Source organism: Corvus hawaiiensis, chromosome 26 (genome assembly GCF_020740725.1).
Source record: "Corvus hawaiiensis isolate bCorHaw1 chromosome 26, bCorHaw1.pri.cur, whole genome shotgun sequence".
NCBI classification, from domain to species: domain Eukaryota; kingdom Metazoa; phylum Chordata; class Aves; order Passeriformes; family Corvidae; genus Corvus; species Corvus hawaiiensis.
Genome location: NC_063238.1, coordinates 37,387,714 through 37,407,594, shown reverse-complemented (window position 1 = coordinate 37,407,594; position 19,881 = coordinate 37,387,714). Strand labels below are relative to the sequence as shown.

General features: G+C 41.1%; 1 protein-coding gene across 1 annotated transcript in view; it reads right to left on the bottom strand.

Annotated features, from left to right (window-relative positions):
- Positions 1 to 19,881, bottom strand: part of TG (thyroglobulin) — a 151,761-nt gene that overhangs the window by 68,367 nt on the left and 63,513 nt on the right. The window contains exons 36-40 of the mRNA XM_048286926.1: positions 11,828 to 11,962; positions 10,790 to 10,954; positions 9,441 to 9,663; positions 6,258 to 6,351; positions 2,263 to 2,422 (exon numbers count right to left, since the gene is read on the bottom strand). Coding sequence (XP_048142883.1) covers positions 2,263 to 2,422; positions 6,258 to 6,351; positions 9,441 to 9,663; positions 10,790 to 10,954; positions 11,828 to 11,962 — 777 coding nt within the window. The remainder of the gene's footprint in view (positions 1 to 2,262; positions 2,423 to 6,257; positions 6,352 to 9,440; positions 9,664 to 10,789; positions 10,955 to 11,827; positions 11,963 to 19,881) is intronic.

Genomic DNA, 19,881 nt, shown 5'->3' with positions numbered 1-19,881 from the left:
TGGGAGACCAGAACAACTGTAGAACTAACAAAAACTCCATCCAAACAAAAGAAAATCTGTTGTTTTCACTACCCTTCAATTCCTTAAAAATTCATTTAACTCCTTCCTTTCTAGTTTGCAATTTATAACAACTCAAGAGGATTCAGCACTTTGGACAATGAAATTAATATTATTCACAAATTCATAACTTTTATTTCTAACTGTAGGGCCTTTTAACAGTCCTGCTTCTAGGTCCTAAGGGTGAACTTCTGTCTCCTTTGAACCCAACAGCAAAAGTTCCAAAGGACCAGGCAAGAGACTGGAAAGTTAATGGTTAATGACTTAAATAATCACCCATCTGTTGTCACAGCACCAAGCCTGACAGAGCTCAAGGTGTGTTTGGACAACCCTCTCAGGCACATGGTGGGATTTTTGGGGTCTCCTGTGCAAGGCCAGGAGTTGGACTTCGATGATTCTTGTGAATCCTTTTCAACTCAAGATATTTTATGAGTCTAGGACTGTATGATTTTTCCAAACACACATCAAGGACTTCCCAAAGAGGAAGAAGCCAGGAAAGATTGCACTTTTCCTTGGCCACAGCTCCACAGTACAGAGGAGCAGGAGAAGATCCCCAAAAAGTCCCTGCTTGTAATGCATCATCTCTGTCTGAAGGTTTGCAGGAATGCCAACCATATACACCAAGCCCATGTATTGACATTTTGGGACATGCAGGCGGAACCCTGTGAAAAAGAGACTGGATAATTTCCCTGATCCCTAAATTATGGGCCATCATATAAATACTGCTACATCATATTCAGCCCAGCCAGCAGTTTCCACTTAAGAAGAAACCTAGGTGAGTTTCACAGGGCTGAAGGAGGGTGGTGGGTAATGTGTGGGCACTGCTGTGTAATGGAAGCTCCCACAGCACATATCCACACTGCATTTGGCTCTAGACAAAATGAAATGATGGTATCACTTTCATAAACATCAGGCTTGCACTGATGAAAACAGTGATTTTTTCCCCACATACACCCATAAGCAACTTCTTATCTAAGTAAGGAGCTTGTAGTGCCATCTCTCTATTTACAGAATGCAAGACAGGCTTTGCTGGAAGTGAGCTTTGAACAAAACAGTAAGCAGAGAAGGGCAACAATAACCAATAATTGCAGCTCCAACCCCAAATTAGGCAGAATCAACAACATCACTAGCATTGAACACTCAAAAGAATCATGAGGAAAAGTATGTAGGTCAGGTATTTTCAAATATGGCAAATACGACTTCCTAAAGGTCATAAATATATTAAAATGCACACTAAAGAGACCGAGGATTGCCACCAGACTGAAAAAGAGTTGCACTTGCAATTGTTGCATTTTCTCTCCATGAGTCTCTACCTGAAGTTCCCCTGCCCCAGGCAGAAGTGAAAGACAGTAGAAAGAAAAGTGTTCCCTACTTGCCTAAAAAGGCAAGATGAAAAAAAAAACAATCCCCAAGACCAGACGGCACAACCAAAAAGGTTTAGGGAGATAGAACACGTTTTCATGCGTACCTGCCTCTTTGTACAAGACAATATCCTTTTTGTAATGGGGATTTGTATAATTTTTAATGGCAATTGGTATTAGGAGGTAGGAGGGGGGCAAAAGTCCTTTACACTGGAACGTGGGGAAGGGTTGCAAACAGAACATGCAAAAGTACAGTCGCATCCAGGACAGTACAGATTCAGATTAAATGTTGCAAGTCCTTCAGAGAAGTCAGACTGAACTGCTGAGGAACCAATCAACTACCTTTGTGCCATACTTTTAATCCTTTCACATCCTTCTTTCCATGATCCTGAAGTTACCTGTCTCTGCCTCTTCCCCACTCTGACATGGGCACAGGAGAGCATCAGCAAAATTTCATGGATGGAACAGGTTGGAAGTTGGAGCCATTGAAAACCGTACCCACAATGGTAGACTACTGGAATTAGTATGAATTTTGATGACTAACCTATCTTCACATGTGTCTGCAAAACTCAATATCCAGAATCTCATCTGAAATCAGAAGTCTAGCCAGTGCTTTGATATAGATACTTGGGTTCGGTTTGCTGCTGTCCCTGTTCCCCCAGCCACTCCCCTTTCTCTTCTGATCAAGTCTCCACCATTTCTCAGTCATACTTTTTCAAAAATTAAAATAATCGGTGAAAGATAAAGATTTTTCAAGTTAAATAATAACTTTAAAAAGTAAAAATCAGAAATGGAAGTGTTACAGAATGCATAATCATGTTTGCTCTGGAAATCCATGACTTACCAGTGCTCAGGAAGCCAAAGACACCGACCCGGTAGTTTGCCATCACAACAATGATGTTACCAATGGCAGCCAGGTATGATCCATCTAGGGTTGGCTTTCCCTCCTCAGCGTTGTAACTTCCCCCATTGTGGAAGAACAGCAACACTGACATGTTTTTGACCTGCCATGACAACGACCAGATTAATATTCCTGTAGACAGCTTTGGTAGGTCACTGATGAGAACACAAGCAGCTTCCTCATGAACATTATCTAAGCCTTTTAAAGCTCTTTAACAGTGACCATAAAGAGGGGATATCTGCCTATCTGTCTAGAATTTAAGGGGTGTTGTCCACAGTTGTCCACAAATTGTCCACAATGACCTATATATCATTAAAGAGGGCACCATCTCCAGTATAAAGAAGACCTAACAGCTCCCCTTTGTTCCACCAGCCAACATCTCCTCTAGGCCAGCTCCTTCTGCCTTGGCCACTGAGCATGTGGTGTGCTTGTCTTTGCTAGACCACATCTGCTTTACACAAACATGCAGGAAAAGTTCAAACCAAGTGAGAAACAGGAGAAGGAAAAGGCCTGTTGGGTTGCTCCATCTTGAGTAAGACTAAGCCAATAGCTGTGCATAGCTGCTTCCTGCTCTCAAGTCTTCAGCACTCAAACACTGCCTAGTCTCAAAAATGTCACTTGACATTGATATTGATAACACTCCATGCTCCTTCAATCCCCATGGAAATTTTCCCCTACCAGATATATAGAGGGATCGTTCAGAGAGGACTTTGTCTCTGCAGAGGAGAGACTCACATCTCATGAAGCACAGAGGGACTCTGCCACAAAAGAGCCCGGTAGGATTCTTGGAATGGCAAGGAGTCCTGGTCTGCACCCATGTAATCGCTCCTGGCAGAGCCACCTGATTTTGCACAGAAACAGAAGCTTTTTCCCAAAGCAGCACCAGGTGTGGACCCCCTCTGTGCACACAGCAGGGCTGCAGCCAGGCTGCTGCTGCATGAGCAGCAAAAATGCAGAACAGCCCCAGGACACCTCAGCACTTACCAGCAGGTTACAGGTCTGCCAAGACGACACTCAAAAGAAATATTCTTCAGTGAGCATAAGGGGGGAGCTTGGTTTGTTTTTTTCCTTTTTTTGTTTTTTTTTTTTCTTTCCTGTAGCAGCATCAAAGTACATCTGGGGTTGGTTTTCCCTGCACCTAGAGGGCATTGAGCTCTCTTGCTGTTATTTTCTGGATGGAGCTTAGCTAAACACAGCAGTCCCATCTGTTCTGGCAAAGAATGTCTCCAGCAAAAAAACAAACGGCTGTATGGGAGAAGAAGCAGAGTACTGATGGCCGCAGCATCCTGCAAAATCACAGATTAGCAGGCAAACTACCCTCAACTGCCCTTAATTTGCACAAAATTGTGTGCACTCCTCACTTATCTCTCTGATGAATCATCTCAGGGGCTTCTTGTGAACATGACAATGTTGCCAAGAGAACACAAGAAATTACAAGCACTGAGACAGTTGTTTTTTCTCATGAACTTCTCTTGAATTGAAACTGCCTAACTTGTAGTGCCTTGTCCCTGGTTCCCATTTCTGCACCGCATGCAAGACAGAGAGAGATGGGGGTGAAGAAAAAAGTTAAATCATCTGTTATCACACGGAAATTCATTCTGGAGTACAACCACATCGAGCTGTGTCAGCTAAAATCGTATTAATCATTATTTTGAGCCTGCTCCATCCCCTCAGCTCAGCATGGTTAAGCCTGAGGCTTACACTAAGCATTTCCCAAGTGTCCACACCCTCCATAGCACTATGACCTCCAGCTGACCCGTAAATTGCATATTACAGTATTCCGAGTGACTTCACACAAAAAAAAGCTTAAGAAGGGCAAAGATGGGCAGTAAAATTTGGAAATGACAAACCAAAACAACAGTTGCAACAGATATGGAGTAATTCAGGGGAAGACTTAGCACTGGGACTGCGCACAGAGCCAAGCATCTGGATGTAGCATTCCAATTTCTGGTCTGCACCATGGTAAGCCCAGCAGCTCCATCATGGTCTCATGACTGCAGGGGCTTAGGTCCCATGTGCAAACCCTAAGGGGGGAATGAAATTCAGCAGCCACCAGGAAGCTGCAAGTCAGCTGGAAGTCTGAAAAGCTTCATAATATTCATAACCATCTTGTCCATCACAGAATGACAGCATGGTTAACCTTGTGTTGGGGCCATCTGGTCCAACCTCCCTGCTCATCCTTCTGTAAAACACTTGATGAGCTACTTGGCAGGGATAGATTTAAACTTGACCAAGACAGGCAACCTCCAGTGTTTTTACTACTGAACAATATTGCTCTGTAAAGAATTGAGTGCAGTGGGGATGAGTAGGAAGAGAGATAGTTTCTATTCCTATTTAATGGAAATTTTAAAGTCTTGATCTTACAATTGAACTTTTTCTAAATAAAGGCAAAGTGCAGCTTTGCTTTGCTAGTGTGACAGGTGGTGATGATTATAGGAGGGAAAAAGCCAGAAGTGCCAGTTTAACTGTGGTACATGTAGCTATGGAAGTAAAATGATGTCATTCACCTTCTTCACTGCTTGACACTTTGAGAGTCCTTTGGTGACAGACAGCAGCCCCTGCACAGTGCTCTTTTTCAGGCTCAAAATGCTCCTGAATGACCCCTGCATTCACTTCCCTCTGGGAGATTTTGTATTACGTATTTACTAGCTAATTTAACTTTCCATGGGCTGAAAATCTATAACTATCTCTCTGTATGTGAGCAAAAAATAGAGCTTGCCACAAAAAGAGGCAGGAAAATGCAATGCCTTCTGTTCCCAGCTACTTCTGCAAAACCAGAAGCTTTAGTCCTCTCCTGGACTAGACTTATGCATGTGAAACTGATTCTCTTGATTGGACCTACTTCTACCTTACACGTCTACAAAAGGCAGGAGAGATTCAGTTCACAGGACTGACAAGGAGAAGAGACAAGCCTATTTAGTCTGGTGGAAAATACAATGCTTTCAAATAAACTATCTTGAAAGCAGCTCTTAAGCATAGATGGCAAACTGCCTGGGACAGTGACCTGATGTTTTCAATAAGTGGTGACTGCACTCAAGGCAAAATGACAGTCTCATGCTGCAGGGAGAAGATGGACTGCTGGTCCCTCTGGTGATTAAAATGGGCCTGCGAGGGACTCTCTGTGCTGCTGTCAGATTGCTAAACCAGCTCTCTCCAGACATGCAGTATGACAGACTCATAAATTTCTATCACAACAACCATCACCTTCTGAAAATTGCCAGTACTGTGGAAAGAAAAAGTTCTTGTCTCTGGGCCCACTCTTCAATGGGATTCACATGTTATTTATCCCCAGCCCCCCAGGGGTTGGCCAATCATTTTAGCTTGGCTTTAACGTGAAGCTTTCTTTTATATCTGTTTAGAATGAGAAAAATCAAGAACTTTCCAATGACAATCCCTCATATTGTACCAGTGGCCCAGTAATTTTTGAAATGTCTATTTTTAAGCTCTGTGAGCTGGCCACAAATCTAGCATTGCTTGCCACCCTCATTTCCCAACAGACCTCCCACAGATGTCAACAGGGGAACAGTAAAGATGAGGGGGGGAAAAAAACCATCAGCAGGTCCCTGACTGGTGGTAAGTGTTGATGTATTGTATTGCAGTATTGTCTCCTGGACAGATGGTCTCCTTGCAGGAACACTGCCATCTCTGTCCTTAACTTCTCCTCCTTTGTTGCCACCTTCTTCTCATGTTTTGTTTCTCTGTCTCTCTCTTATTTCTAGCTTTTTAGTGTGCTGTCCTCCTAGCCACCCAATGCAGCTAACACAAAGATTGTAGGGAATACTCTTGTACCAGTAAAAACACCAGAGCACCTAATTTAACTTTGCAGGCTTTGTGAACAACACAGGAGAAACAGCCATTCCTGCCAATTAAAAGTACTTTGGAAAGAGACAATGTTCAGCTACAAAAAAAAATCGACTTTAATTACATCTCTTACTTACAGTGGTGGCAGGAACAAAGATGTGCAGATACAGACAGTCTTCACTGACAGACTGTGAAGGGGCCTCTCCATCTCCTGGCTGCCAACATGCTGCCCTAGAGACACAGAGTGAGAAAGTTACAATAAAAAAGGCTTGTACTCTTCTTCCACTGATGCTACTTCCTTGTATTCTGATGCATTAGGTTAATAAAATCTGTAAATCTCGATCATATTTAAAACTGTGCCCACCTATAGGTTAATAATAGGTGTGTGGGTTTGTATGCACACACATAATACATTGTATTTGTGTGTCTAGAACCCTTCCTCAGACACCCTGCCTCATTTTAAAATGCTTAAAACTTGAAAATATGCTTTCAAAAAACCCACACTTTACATAAACTGCAAAAAAATAGCACCAACTGCAAGGGGAGCAGGGCTGGGGGTCTCAGGCACAGTGTCCCCTTCTATTGGCTGCACACCTACAAAATCCACTCTTTTGCTGAAATGCTGGTTATAAATTTAAATTTCTAATAATCTGCGGGCTACACACATTTTTAGTTATTTTTAGTGGTCTGTGGGCTACATTTCTTTGTTTTTAATTTAAATTCTAATGGTCTGTGGGAATATTTGGTAAGTTCAAAATTTTAATGCATTTTTAAAATCTCTGCTCTAAGCATCATAGCAGACCATTAATAGTGTCAATTAAAGTTAAAAGTACCCTTTCAGTAGGAATTCAGCAGCCAACCGTGTAGAGAAAATAATTTTCTGGCCACCATCTGAATGAAATTCATCAGCTTAAGCATATTCAAGCTTGAATCAAGTGGATGATTTTTGCTGTTCAGTGACAAGCTAGTTTGAAGCCAGTTCCTTCTATTTCACAGTTATATCCATACCACACAATGAGTTATGGAAAAAAAATCGTAATTTATTAGTGAAGAAGCCAAAAGAGGCTTTGGAAAAGATGGTAATATCTCCGAGAATTATTTCCAAATTACCATTTTTAATGCCCTTGTAAAATTTTGTCCTGAAGGTGTGAAGAAATTATTAGAAAACTACAAGCAAAAGGACCAGACTTAATGGAATTCTATAATATTTTTTTTTCCATAAGGGAGATTCCTAGGATGGTGATGTCACTCAGCAACTTTCACACTGACATAGTGAAGCACATCATCTCCCACCAAAACTGTTAAAGCCATTTTAGCCAGAAAAAATACAAAATCCCAGGCAGGAAACCTTCCAGGACAATAGGTCTATTAATCATACAGCTTTCCACAGGGCAGCAGGGATCATCACCCGTTATCATGGCTTTTTTTTCTCCAGCTCCCAGGAGAAAGGCTGCCACCTGCTGAAGCAAGTCCATAGCTCTTCCAGCAGCTGGAGACTTCAATACCTTGCTGGGGTTTTGGGTTGGGTTGATTTGGGTTGATTTTGGTTGGGGTTTTTAAGATTTTTAAGTCTTTAATCAAGTCCAAGCTCAAAAGTAAATATTTCTCTTCCATCTGTAACGGCACTGTGCTAATGGGTATTTCTTATATACAAATTGAGCACCATCAATATAGAATCCTAAAAAAATCAACAGTTTCTATACATAAAGTGAGGTCTCTCCAATTTCCCAAATGTAAACTCAAATAATTTGTTTTTTAACCTTAAATGAATAATAGAAGATAATGGCATTTTGGATAGGAAGAACTGTGAATTCAAAAGACAGGAACAGATTAACTAAGGTCCCTAAATTGTTTTGAAAATCCCAGCCAGGATGCTCATTGAAACCCCAGGTCTTCAAGGGGAGACCACAGAGGCAGGTGGGTCTAACTAAGCCCTACAAGACACCACACTGTGGCTCAGACAGCAAGAACTGGTGCTGTGTGTGCTAAACTAACACCGCTATACACCTGAGGAAACAAAAAGCCACATCCCACCAGATCCCTTCGATGTACACGAGGTTGTGGCTGCTGTGGTTGTGCTGTTCACACCTCCACAGCTCAGGTGCAACCTGAAGGACGGGATCACCAAAGGCCAAATACACTTTCAACTCCCCCGGTATTTGCCTTTTAATAGCTTTTGGACAGAAGAGATTGATCTTCTGGGTCCTTCAGCCTGATCTCCTGGATGCTACTAGGCAGAGAATTTCTATATGAGGCCCACAGCTTCTGGCTACGTCAGTATTTAAGCGCCCCTGTTGGATTAAATGTCTACAGATTTATGGCTCAGCAGGAGGAAAATATATTTGTATAAATAAAATAAATGCCTGTATAAATACTATTCAGAATGGAAATGGACTGGCAGCAGACAGTTGGTGGAGAGTTATGCAGAGATTCAAGGCAATGGAGTGTACTGGAATTTGCCTTTTCTCTTGAGGTACTTGCATGCTTTAACATATAGATGGAGAAATTATTCTCTTTGCTAAGCAAAGTCTCAAACTTGTGTGTATCTGTACTGTGTAGGTTGCTTAGCAAGAAAGGACATGAGTATTGTGGTGATCACTCCAGCAGCTTTCATATCTGTAGGAACCCAGAGTGCCGAAAATATTCTCTGCCTGTTTTTAAGGGTTCTTACCCCCCTGAACAACACTCTTTTAACCTCCAACCTTGGAAAAAATTACCAATGATCAGACAAGAACTAGAAAATACAATGGTGTGAATTAGGTGATAGACTACTATGTAAGATTGTCACAGGGTGAAAAACTTAGAGGTTTTGGGCTTCTCTTCATCGTAAATAGATAAGAGTAAAAAATATCAAAATGGAGGATTGTTGTTGTTCTCTAAACCTTCTTCTCCTTCTTCTACTACTCCATATTCTGCAGTAAAAGTAGTTTGGAATGACTGGATAGAGAATTCCGCAGTTCCTGCCCATGTTACTGAATAATTGGTAAGAAAGTGAAAATAATATATGTTTTTAGTAACTATTGGTTAAATTATCTTTAAAAGGCTGTGTAAATCTTGATAATTAGACTTCACTCCTGCTTTCTGTGCTCTATGCTGTACCTGGGTCACGCTAGTGGCTCTGTTCCTCTGATAAGACTTAATAAACAACTATCTGGCAGCATTGAAACTCCAGGAAAAGTCTCGGTTTATCTTTGAAACTCCTTGCAAGGACTTCTAGAAAATTCTCTCCCATCAGGAGGGATTTGATTTATGGCACGGTTCAGTGTCACATATCCCTGGAGGGACAGGCACTCCTGCAGATGGCCATGGGGGTTCCTTACCGAGCCACTGTGGCATTCCAGGTTTCCACCCAAGCAAAGGGCTCTGGGGGACTAAAGCGCCTCTCTCCAAGGGGAGGGGCAGCGTAAGGGATCCCCAGGAACTGGCTGATGTTTCTCCATTCTGATCCCATGCGGATCACCTGGGATTTGCCCATCAGAAGTCCATGGGATGGGATGTACACGGTTGGGGTTGAATTCAATTCAGAAATGGGCAGGAGTAAACCTGTCATAGGGGGAACAGAGGAAAAAAAATTTTTTTTTCGAGTTAGTACCATTTCAGAAATGAAAATTAGACCAATTTCCCATAGTTTTAAACTGTTAAGTGTCCACTTCTTTAAATGAAACACAGATAAATTTGTGATAGTTTTCCTATTAAAAAGTTCATTAAAAACAGCTGAGTGATACCTCCTGCTATTTCTCTCCTAAAACAATGTATTTCATAGGCAAGAACAAAACTCTAAGACATGGGACTAAAACCTGTACAGAACAATAAACACACAAGTCTAGCTTTTATGTCTCAGTTTGTGATTTTGTTTCACTTGGCAATGATAAATCCCCTTTTCTCTTGTTGAGTTTCAACCCAGAAGGTTCTCTTTGACTTCACAGAATTTCAGTGAAAAGAAAAGGAAAATTTTCTCCTCTTTCCCCTTATTGTTACCTGGGTTCTAATTACCTCTAATAAATGAAATAATCAGAATTACATAAAATGAAAGCAGTCTCTTTAAAAATCAAGGGGAATAAACCCAACAAAACTCATAGTTTCAAATAAGTATGTAACCAAATGAGAATTTTTACTTATCTACACTGTCTACACGACTTCTTTTTCTCTCTTAAATAATTTTCACTTCTTTAAAATGTTATTTCATCCTGTTTAGGGAGCAAGGATGTCTGGCTGGTTTTTTTTTTTGTTTTCTCAAGAGATTGTCCTTAATACTTTCAATTGACACTGGCTTTTCAACACTCCTAGTGTTATTGTCTGAGCTTAAAAGGAAGAGCATATCAAAGCATCTTCTGCAGATGAAAAGGGAGGAGCTGGATTTTCATTATTGTTGTTTGGTTTTACTATTCTGCACTTTCTAAAACATCTTTCATGAACTAGACTTCCTCTGTTATGCCTGCTTCAACACTAGAGGGCAACACTATGATTCATGCATTTTTAAAACAGCATTTGTGGATATTTTTCCCATCCTCCTGGCTGTAACTCCACTAAAACAGCCATGGGCAAGTGTCTAGGAGATATCCAAATTGCTTTATGTCTAGTGAGGAATACCTCACTCCTCCATTCACAAGAATTGTGCACAGGCCACCACAGATGAGGTCCTTCCTCCATAGCCTTAACCTGTTCTTACCTTGTCTCCTATAGATATAGGTAGCAGGTTCTTTGAGTAAAACCCAGCAGCCCTGCCCTTGCAGGCCATGGGTGCATATCTGTGTATCAGGGTAGAAAAGGCACCTTATGGCTGAAGGCTGGATTTCCAGTGTAACCACTGTACATGACTGGTTCTTTGAACAAGCTATGAAATGAAACATGAAGAAAAAGAGCAGGTAAAATGTATTCTCACATTGTTACACCATTCTTAAAAGAAAGGTTTTACAACAGGTGAAGCCACAAGGATATGGTGTAGTTCTAAAGCTGAATAATGGGACATAAATGTCCTCAAATCCCAGAAGTCTCCAAAATAGCCGAAGGACAGAAGGTTATATTGGTTTTAAAATGGAGTAATACAGCAAAAGAACTATTATCACAGGTTTTAGAAGGAGAAAAACATCATCTAGTAAAGTGCTGATAACCTCATCTGAATTCTAACAGTCCCCAGTGAGTAAGTGGGAACTTTCCCTTATTTCTACCACTCTGTGGCATTGAGGAATTCCCAGACATGTGAAATTAAAGGACTCTTTGCTGTCTATTCAGGCTGTAGATAAAAGCACTTCTCTTTGCTGTTACTGCAGCTCAAGCCTTGCTTCCTCCCAGCTCTCAGTTAACCCTTCCTCACGCACCACTGCCACAGATTGCTTTAGGTAATGGCAGGTGGGTTTCTTATCTGTCCCAGTTGATGAGCTTCCCTTAACTGTTCTTTAGAAAAACAAGACATCATTGCTTTAATTATTTGCTACAATATTGTACAATGCCTGGAGAAGTAAGAGATCTCTGTGCCCAAGAGGTATCAAAATTACCCAATCACTGTATGGCATTTTAAATCTATTGTATCTTTCTTTAGCTAAACTACTTCAGGTCCCCTCTCTCAGATTAAGAAACAGTAGTTTCTTAATAGTCTTTAAAAACAAGTAAAATCAGTATTTCTATGTTAGAAATGGGAAAGCTGTTCTTGGTTTTTCAAGCTCATAAGTCAGTATTTTCTGTAAAGCTGTCAATGACCATTTCTTACCAGACAGGCAAAAATCTCTGGCAGTAGCGAAGTCGTTGGATATATCTCTACTAACATGCATAACTTCAAAGTTTGAGATGGATGAATCCATGAGAACAGATGACACATTTAAGGGTTGCCATGCATCCACATACTCTGTAAAATGAACCACAAAAAAATAATATGGCTAGAAGAAGCAGCAAAAACTTCAGAGGAAGCTAATATAGAGTTAAAAGCATTGGGGATTTCCCCAGTGAACAAGCGTCATCTTACTCTGCATCAACTGAGAATAAATTAAATATTCAAAGGTCTGTGACTGACTTGAACATCCATTCCCATATTCAGAGGTCACATATTACGTGGTTTACAAAGGTATTTAGTAAAGAAATAGGCAATCTAGAGCAGTTTTATCCAGATTTGAATGTAAATACAACTGATTTAAATAAAAGGTTACTTAACAGGCCTATTTGCATTAAAGGGCATGGGTCATAATGCTTGCACACAAGTTCCTGAAAAGGTACAGCCACTAACTTCTTGGAAAGCAATTGGAGGTTAATTTGATCATTTCAGTTTGATTTGGTGGACAGAATTATACTTCAATTCTATGAACAGTTTTAATGTCATGTAACTTCTACATAGTTAAAATTTCATTTAATTTTATAGGCACATATACACAAATATGTACATGTGTGTAACTATAATCATGTCCATTACATATATGTATATTTCCATATATACATTTTACACGTATGTACCTGTGTGAGCATGCATATGCACATATGTACTAACTCTGGTATTCCTCAAGAATTGTCCTTTTATTTCACAATATATTTAAAAAAAATACCACAAACATTTTTTTCACATACACAGATAAAAATATCTGAGAACTCTCAATTTTGCACACAGAAGACAAAAAAAAAGGTTTGGGACAGAATGAGCCTTTAATTATTTTAGTTCCTTTCAGCAGTTCAGTATGTTGTAAAAGCAAAAGGCCCTGCTGCGGCCAGTGAGTCAAAAACAGTAGGTTGGTGTTAACCTCTCCATGTAATTGTAGGGTGAGGACAGAGCAAAGTCAGCAGTTCCTCTGCTATTCCTAGTGAGCAGGTCTTGACCTTGAGTTCATTGACCCACACAGATGCGACAGTCATTTCATGAAACGTTTCTTTTAGTCTACTGAGAAATCAGTGGCTGGCAAAGATGGCCAACATTTCCTTTCTCCCCCTCTCACAGAAAGACAGTTTGACCATAGCACTCAACATCAGACCTGAGGCTGAGGTCTGGAGTCCATACAATCAACTTGAAACTCCTGGTGTTGACACACTTGTCCAGTTGATGAGAACCCAAGACCAAAAACACACCACAGACAAGGCTGCATCCTTCCTTGAGCAAATAGGCAGGGAATAGCAGTGACTAATTTAGTTTTCATAATTATTGTAAAATTCATGACAACACAGAGTAACTGCCACAATTCAGGGCTCTACAATGACACAAAAAGTCTTTGCTTTTGCAAGGTACATCCTTCACTAGGAAGTGTGAACCTCAAGCATGAATTATCTCACAAAGGACAAGCTGAAAAATCCTGATGTGCTACCACCACTGCCAAGGCTGTTGCCTTAGGGCTTGGTTCCTTGGCCATGCCCCCTGCTAAAGAAAACATCTGATGGAGTGATGCACTGACCTACTGTATTCTATAGAACTTCCCAAAGTTCAGGTTTTGAACTAGAGGCAAGAAAGCAGGACTGGGTCCTGTGGGTCCTCTACAGCCACCTCAAAATCATTCCATTCCTGTCATACTTGTGAGCAACTCTTCCAAAAGAAGGAAGATTGTTGCTGCCTGTAGATACCTTCCACAGAAGATTAAGGTCCCCAGCTAAGTAGAAATAAAGGTTAATTTGGTGTTGCCCTGTTTTATGTTAACACCACAAGCTGACTTGAGTCACAGAGAGGCAAAGTCATCAGCAGCACTGCATCCAGAGGGGATCTGAATTAGTCAGGAGCAATGGCCCTGAAGTCACTGCTTGACTTGTGTAACAGAATTACTGCGTTGGAATTTTTTCCCCTTAAGAACTGACTATTCAATTATTTTAGAGGAAGAGAGTGATTTTAGTCATGTGGAAATGACTATTTTTCATATTGTCAATGGTTTCTCTTTTTAAAAAACATGTCCTATGAGCTACTGCATGACCTGAGTTACAAAATTTCAGCCTCTACATCTAGGGTGACAGTTTGGGGCACTTATTTAGAAAGATACTTTAAAAAACAGACATAAATTTTAAGTGATGGGGAATTAACCATTACATCCCCTCCTGAGATTTTCTGCCCACATTACTAGATCCCTCAGGTCTTTCTTTTCCAGACTGAATTTCACCAATTTATGTTTTCAGTTTGGGTTTGTTTGTTTTTTTAATGAAGATATAAACAAGAAAAGATTTCTTTTATCAATATGACTCAAAGTCTGTTTTTACCTAAGAGCCATGTTGCTATCCTGTGCTGGGTACAGTACCAGCACCTGAGGTCCTACTATGGGAACAAGCAAAATTTCTAGGTTAAGACAAAGCTTCCAATTACCAGCTGTGGTTCTTTCAACGAGAGCCTTGTCTGGATTCCACTGTAACACAAAAAGTCTGGGTGCACCAGTGGTTTTGGAACATATTTCCCCAGACCCTTTTCCCATAGCTTCCCTGACTCACTGAGTGACCTTGGGCAAGTCTCGTCATCCTCACGTGCCTCCATTCCCCATAGGCCAACCATTCAGAGGGCTCCTTGCTCTCTCAGGAAGGAAATTCAAAACGAGTCCACAAAAGCAAAATAAACCTTTTGGATTTACACGTCTGACACTTGAATTTTGCCTCCTATACCTATTTCACAAGCTACACTTTCTAGTTCTACATTAGAAGATATTTATTTTATCCCTTTATGTGGGATAGAGTAAAATCGGAAGCATACATTTTATATACATATAGGCACACTGGGCACGGAAGAGTGACCACTCATGATGCAAACATCCACAGATCATACATTCCTATCTAACCTGATTATTCATTTCCCCAAATCTCATAAAAGTCACCCTTGCCACCGCCCACATGGGGTTGTTCTTTGGGTTGGCTTGGGGTTTATGTTGGTTTTTTTTCATTCTCAGTCCTGGACGAAGCATTCATAATCTCAGATCAGATTTAAATGCTGAGACTCCCAATTTTTTTTCATTTCCCTTTATCTGCCCAGCTGACCTCAGATGCAGAGAGATATAGAAACATTAATGCTTATTTTAACAACAGAGCAAAACTCTTTAACCCAGTGCCATGCATGACACCACGGCGGACATTGGCAGCCAGCAGTGAACTGCTAAAGAGATGTTGGATATTGGTTGCTTCTTCCCTTCTCCTGGAAGCAGATCCAGCAACACCCACAGCCATGCACACCCATGCTTCATTCCATGAGCAAAACACGACTTTCCATGGCTGATCTAAACTTGTTTCATATAGAAACTGCTCTCACGAGGCAGAGCTACAGACTGGCCCTGTGCTACTGGCAATGCATGGTGCACCTGATAGGCTGGAAGACATTTCTGATTTATATTGGGGTTGAGCTCTGACCTTCCAACTCACATTTTGGCAAAGGCTTTCATTGGATAATTACAGCCCTCTGAATCCAGCCATCTCCGTAACTCTTATTGCAAAATTATAGATGTCCCATACAGAGAGCCTCTCTCTTCCAGATGTTCTTGTTTGGGTAGGCAAGGCTAAGACTGGATTTGCAAAAAGACTCACGCTGGCCTTACTCTGTTCCCGCTCCAGTCACAAGATCACAAGACTGGAATAGATTTCCTGAAGACATAGAGTTCAGCCTCCCAATTTCACAGGCAATGAGATTATAAAATCCTTGTCATAAAGTCAACAAAAGCTTCATCACTGACTTCAGTGGAAGAAAAGAGGCATCAGCTCTGAGTTTGCTGCAAAATTTAACACCTGATATAAGGAAACAGAGACACAGGAGTGCAGTAAAATAACAAGTTAAATTTAGAAGAAAATTTGTGAAGTTGAGGATGGCAATATGAGGTTAAGGAGGTACATAAATCAGAGCTCTGGGTTCAGTATGCCTGATTTATGCTTGAAAGACAAATTGTGATCTTAATTCTGAAATGTGAGCCATATTAGTAGCCCTGACTCAAGCCCAAAACACACTTAGAAACTGAACTTGGTGCTTTATATTCCCAGTGTTCAAAGGGGTTTTTTTCCAATAACCTGTCTGTACACCAATGATCTTCAAAGACAGCAAATCATCAACTCACAGTGGACTTGCAGAAAATATACTCTCCCTAAAACAGAACTACTTCTTGTTTTTGTTGATCCATTGAGATTTGTATAATTCAAAATTAGTATTTTCTTTAAACTGCTGTATAATAACTGTAATCACACCTCAGACAAGTCTCAAAAATAACAACTGTGTATTTATGGCGTTTAGCAGGGAGCAATCTCGCTATGTTCCTGCTAAATACAAGCTTTCTGCCTCCTTTAGGGTGCCAATTATAGCAAATAATATAGTAAGGGGATATTAAAAATGTACTAGATATATATCCAGGTTTAAAATAAGCTGTTTTCAGAAGGCTAAAATCCTCATATTTACAAACAATAAAAACCAAACTTAAGACCAAAGATAGAGTAATTCCACGCCAGAGATCCATTTTGCTATGTGGGAGCATGGTAAATCAGTTCCCAAAAGTGGATTAAAAAAGGCTGTCTTTGTTTCACACCAAGGATGTCTCTGAAAAATACTCAACATTGTGGGAAAACAGCAAGATAAAAGATACTATTAATCACCAAAGTCAGCTGCATCAGCACTACCATCAGCATCTCTCTTGGGAATGGAAATACCCCATGTGCAGACATAGCCCTGTGGGAAATTTATTGCCATGTTGGAATATCCTGTAGCCACTGCTCTGCTCAGTCCTGCCTCAAGGGAATGACTATAAATCATTAGGGGATCACAGGAGGCAGGAACAGGAAGGGTCTAACAGATCATTACATCCACATGCCTCGGTGGTTTCTCAATTAATTACTTGATTTGCACAGAGTGGGAACAGAGCCCACGTGATCTGTAGGCAATCCGCAGTGCCGTGCAGGGACCACCCTTTAAGGGCCACTGTCTCCTAACAGTTGCCAAATCTAAGACAGATAGACATGTCCTAGTTAGAACTGAAGATGCAAATGCTCATTAAAATTTGAAAAATTACTGTATACAATTCATAATTCTCATAACAAAGTTAAAAGTCACCAGCATCACCCCTCCCTCATTCACAGGAGTATTTTCAGGCTCTCCAGTCTGCTTTAAGCACAAGTATTCCTTCTATAAATTCAGGTAATATGTCTCATGGATTGTTTTGCTTCTATCAGACTAATTTGTAAACACATAAAAATTACCCTAACTCAAAACCTTGTGCATAAGCTGTTTGAATAACATCATTGCATTTTTGAAAAATAACAGTACAAAATAGATAATTTAAGAACTCATTTTCTTATCTCCCCTAGCTTACAGCTGGCTGCAGGAAGTTCCATCTCAAACCTAATTATGTATGTTCACACAACTGAGCAGAGTTGTTATTTAAATACCAACCTAAGTAACCCAAGACTGCAGGATGAAATAGGAGCATTTTCAGCAGGAGCAGTCTTAAAAAAATAGATGTTCTCCCATTGTTAAAGGTACAGATCGTACCTGACACTCGCTACAGATGGTTCCACACTCAGTGTCATCACAGCACATGAACTTCTTCAGGGGAAAAAAATGCTCCAAATGTAACAACTTGGACTTTCCCAGTCGGTTCAGGCTGTCAATTTTTCCATCACCATTTCTCAGATCACAGAAACTACCTGGAAATCACAACAGACCAGCAGGAGCATGCTCTGCTCCATGCAATGTATGTACAGAAGTAGACGGAAGTATTCATCCAGTTAAAGACAAAAATCGCACATTCAGTTAAACACACTACAGCCTGGTGATGAGATGACTTGGAGACTTTTGCCTTCTATCAGAAAGGCTTTTACAAATAGGAAAAACTTGCTGAAGCAACAACAAATCAACAAGAATTCAGGTAGAAGACACTGTGCAGTTCACCTCCCTCCTGCTAGAGAGTAGTGGCCTGCAGGCACTACAGAGCACTTAATTCCCCTTTTTCACAGGCTAATGGGGTATCTAGTGAGTGTTAGAAACACAAAGTAGTGCTGTTTGTAGGGGCAATAATGTGGGAAAAGCCCACTGGAGCCTCAGGCTTTTGAGAGAAATCACAGGGCTGAATTGGGCTGCTTGATGAATAATTCAGTACAAGGCAAAGAACAAGAAGAACCTCGAACCTCCCCTCTTGCTGAGTCTCTCCCAAGATTAGCCTTACACGGGGAAGGGTCTTTTTTTGCATCTCCTTGGTGGTTGCAGCCTGCTCTATGACAAGGCATGAAAAGAAGTCATTCTTGAAAATTACTTTTGTTATTCAAGTTTCAAAGGTCTAGACATTTTACGATGATTACTGCTGATGAACTTCTTCAAAAGCCCAGACGAGGGAACAGAAGGAAAACAAAATCTCCCCCATCATCTTCAAAGTTATTTGAGAGTGGCCTCAGAATGACATTAACCAGCTCCCTTTGCATTCCTGGATTTGTATGTCGAGCTTGGTCCCCGACCTGATCCTCCTCTCTAAGGCTAAATCTTCCTTGCTGCAGCCTTCCCCCTTGTTTGAAGATCCTGAAGGCTGGACTTGCCAGGAAAGACTGAGGTGAAGAAGGCACCTGGTCCTTTTCCAGCTCCTTTGTCATCAGGTCTCCTGCCCCGTTCAGCAGCAGACCCATGTTTCCCTTACCCTTCCTTTTGCTACCCATGTACTTGTAGAAAGGCTTCTTGTTGAGATCTTTCTGTTGTTTTATGGTCCTACAACACCTCTACCCACTCTGTTGGGAAGAAAAATGAGTAAAACAGGCAAAACATCTACTTCCCACCAGGCTGAAAATAAGTCTGCTCATCTGGGTTTCTTCACAACACACTGGGGCTGCAAACACCACAGATTTTGAATGGAGCAGCATCCTGACTGCAAATGGGAGGAAGCAAAGTGCTGGGCACTTTGTTCTGAGCGTTGCAAACTGGCTATGTGGGAAATGAGGCAGTCAATGCATTATCTGTCAGTGAAATGTAGGCCTTAATAGTGCTTCAGTTAACTCAGGCTCTGGATTGGACATAACATCAACTTCATGGTTTCACAGAGCCTTCTGGCAAGGTTTGCAAATATAAGTATTTTTCTGATCTTTCGATGAAAAGATTTGTATTTTTCACATGTATAGATATGCTTACATGCACACACATATGTATCTACTCACGGCAGTGCCCTTTAAATAGTGACATTTTCTCACACTCACCATCTGGCTACCACAGAGCAGCCACTGTTGGGGTCCCTCCCCTGCCGTGTAGCCCTGGGAGAGGGGCCCTGAGGGCACAGACACGGGGTTTCCTGCCCCTGCTCAGCCTCGTTCCCATTGGTTGGTTTGTGTTCCCTGCGCGGGCAGAAGGACCCTTGGTCCTGTGACTGGAACAGTTCCTCAGCAGAGCTCCGGCCATGCGGCTGGTGAAATAAACATCTCTCTGAAACAGCTATCAAGAATCTGTCTGTCCATTATATATTTCCTTTCCACGGGACTCCTGGTTTGATATATGCGTGTTGCAGGATCCCCACTGCAACAAATGGTAGAGAATTGTGAGCAGAACGATCCCCGATCCCTAAGCGACTGATTTGTGTGAGTAAACCCTGGAAACTTTGGATTCCTCTTCTTGGTTTTGCTTTGCTATTCCATATCTAAACTATGGAGGAACCGTGGGAAGACTCTTGGCTCTCAGAGCCGCATATGGACATTTATCTTAAACTTAAAATGATTCTTGAACAACGATTTGTAAATTTTAGCTTGATTCAAGCTCAAAAAGAACTGAAACACTTCCTGGCATGGTTGTTTAAGAACTTTTTCTATGTTTCTTGGGATTTAATTCTTACCAAGGGCTTTTGGAAAACCGTTTGGACACAGTTAATATTGGAGTCAAAATATATG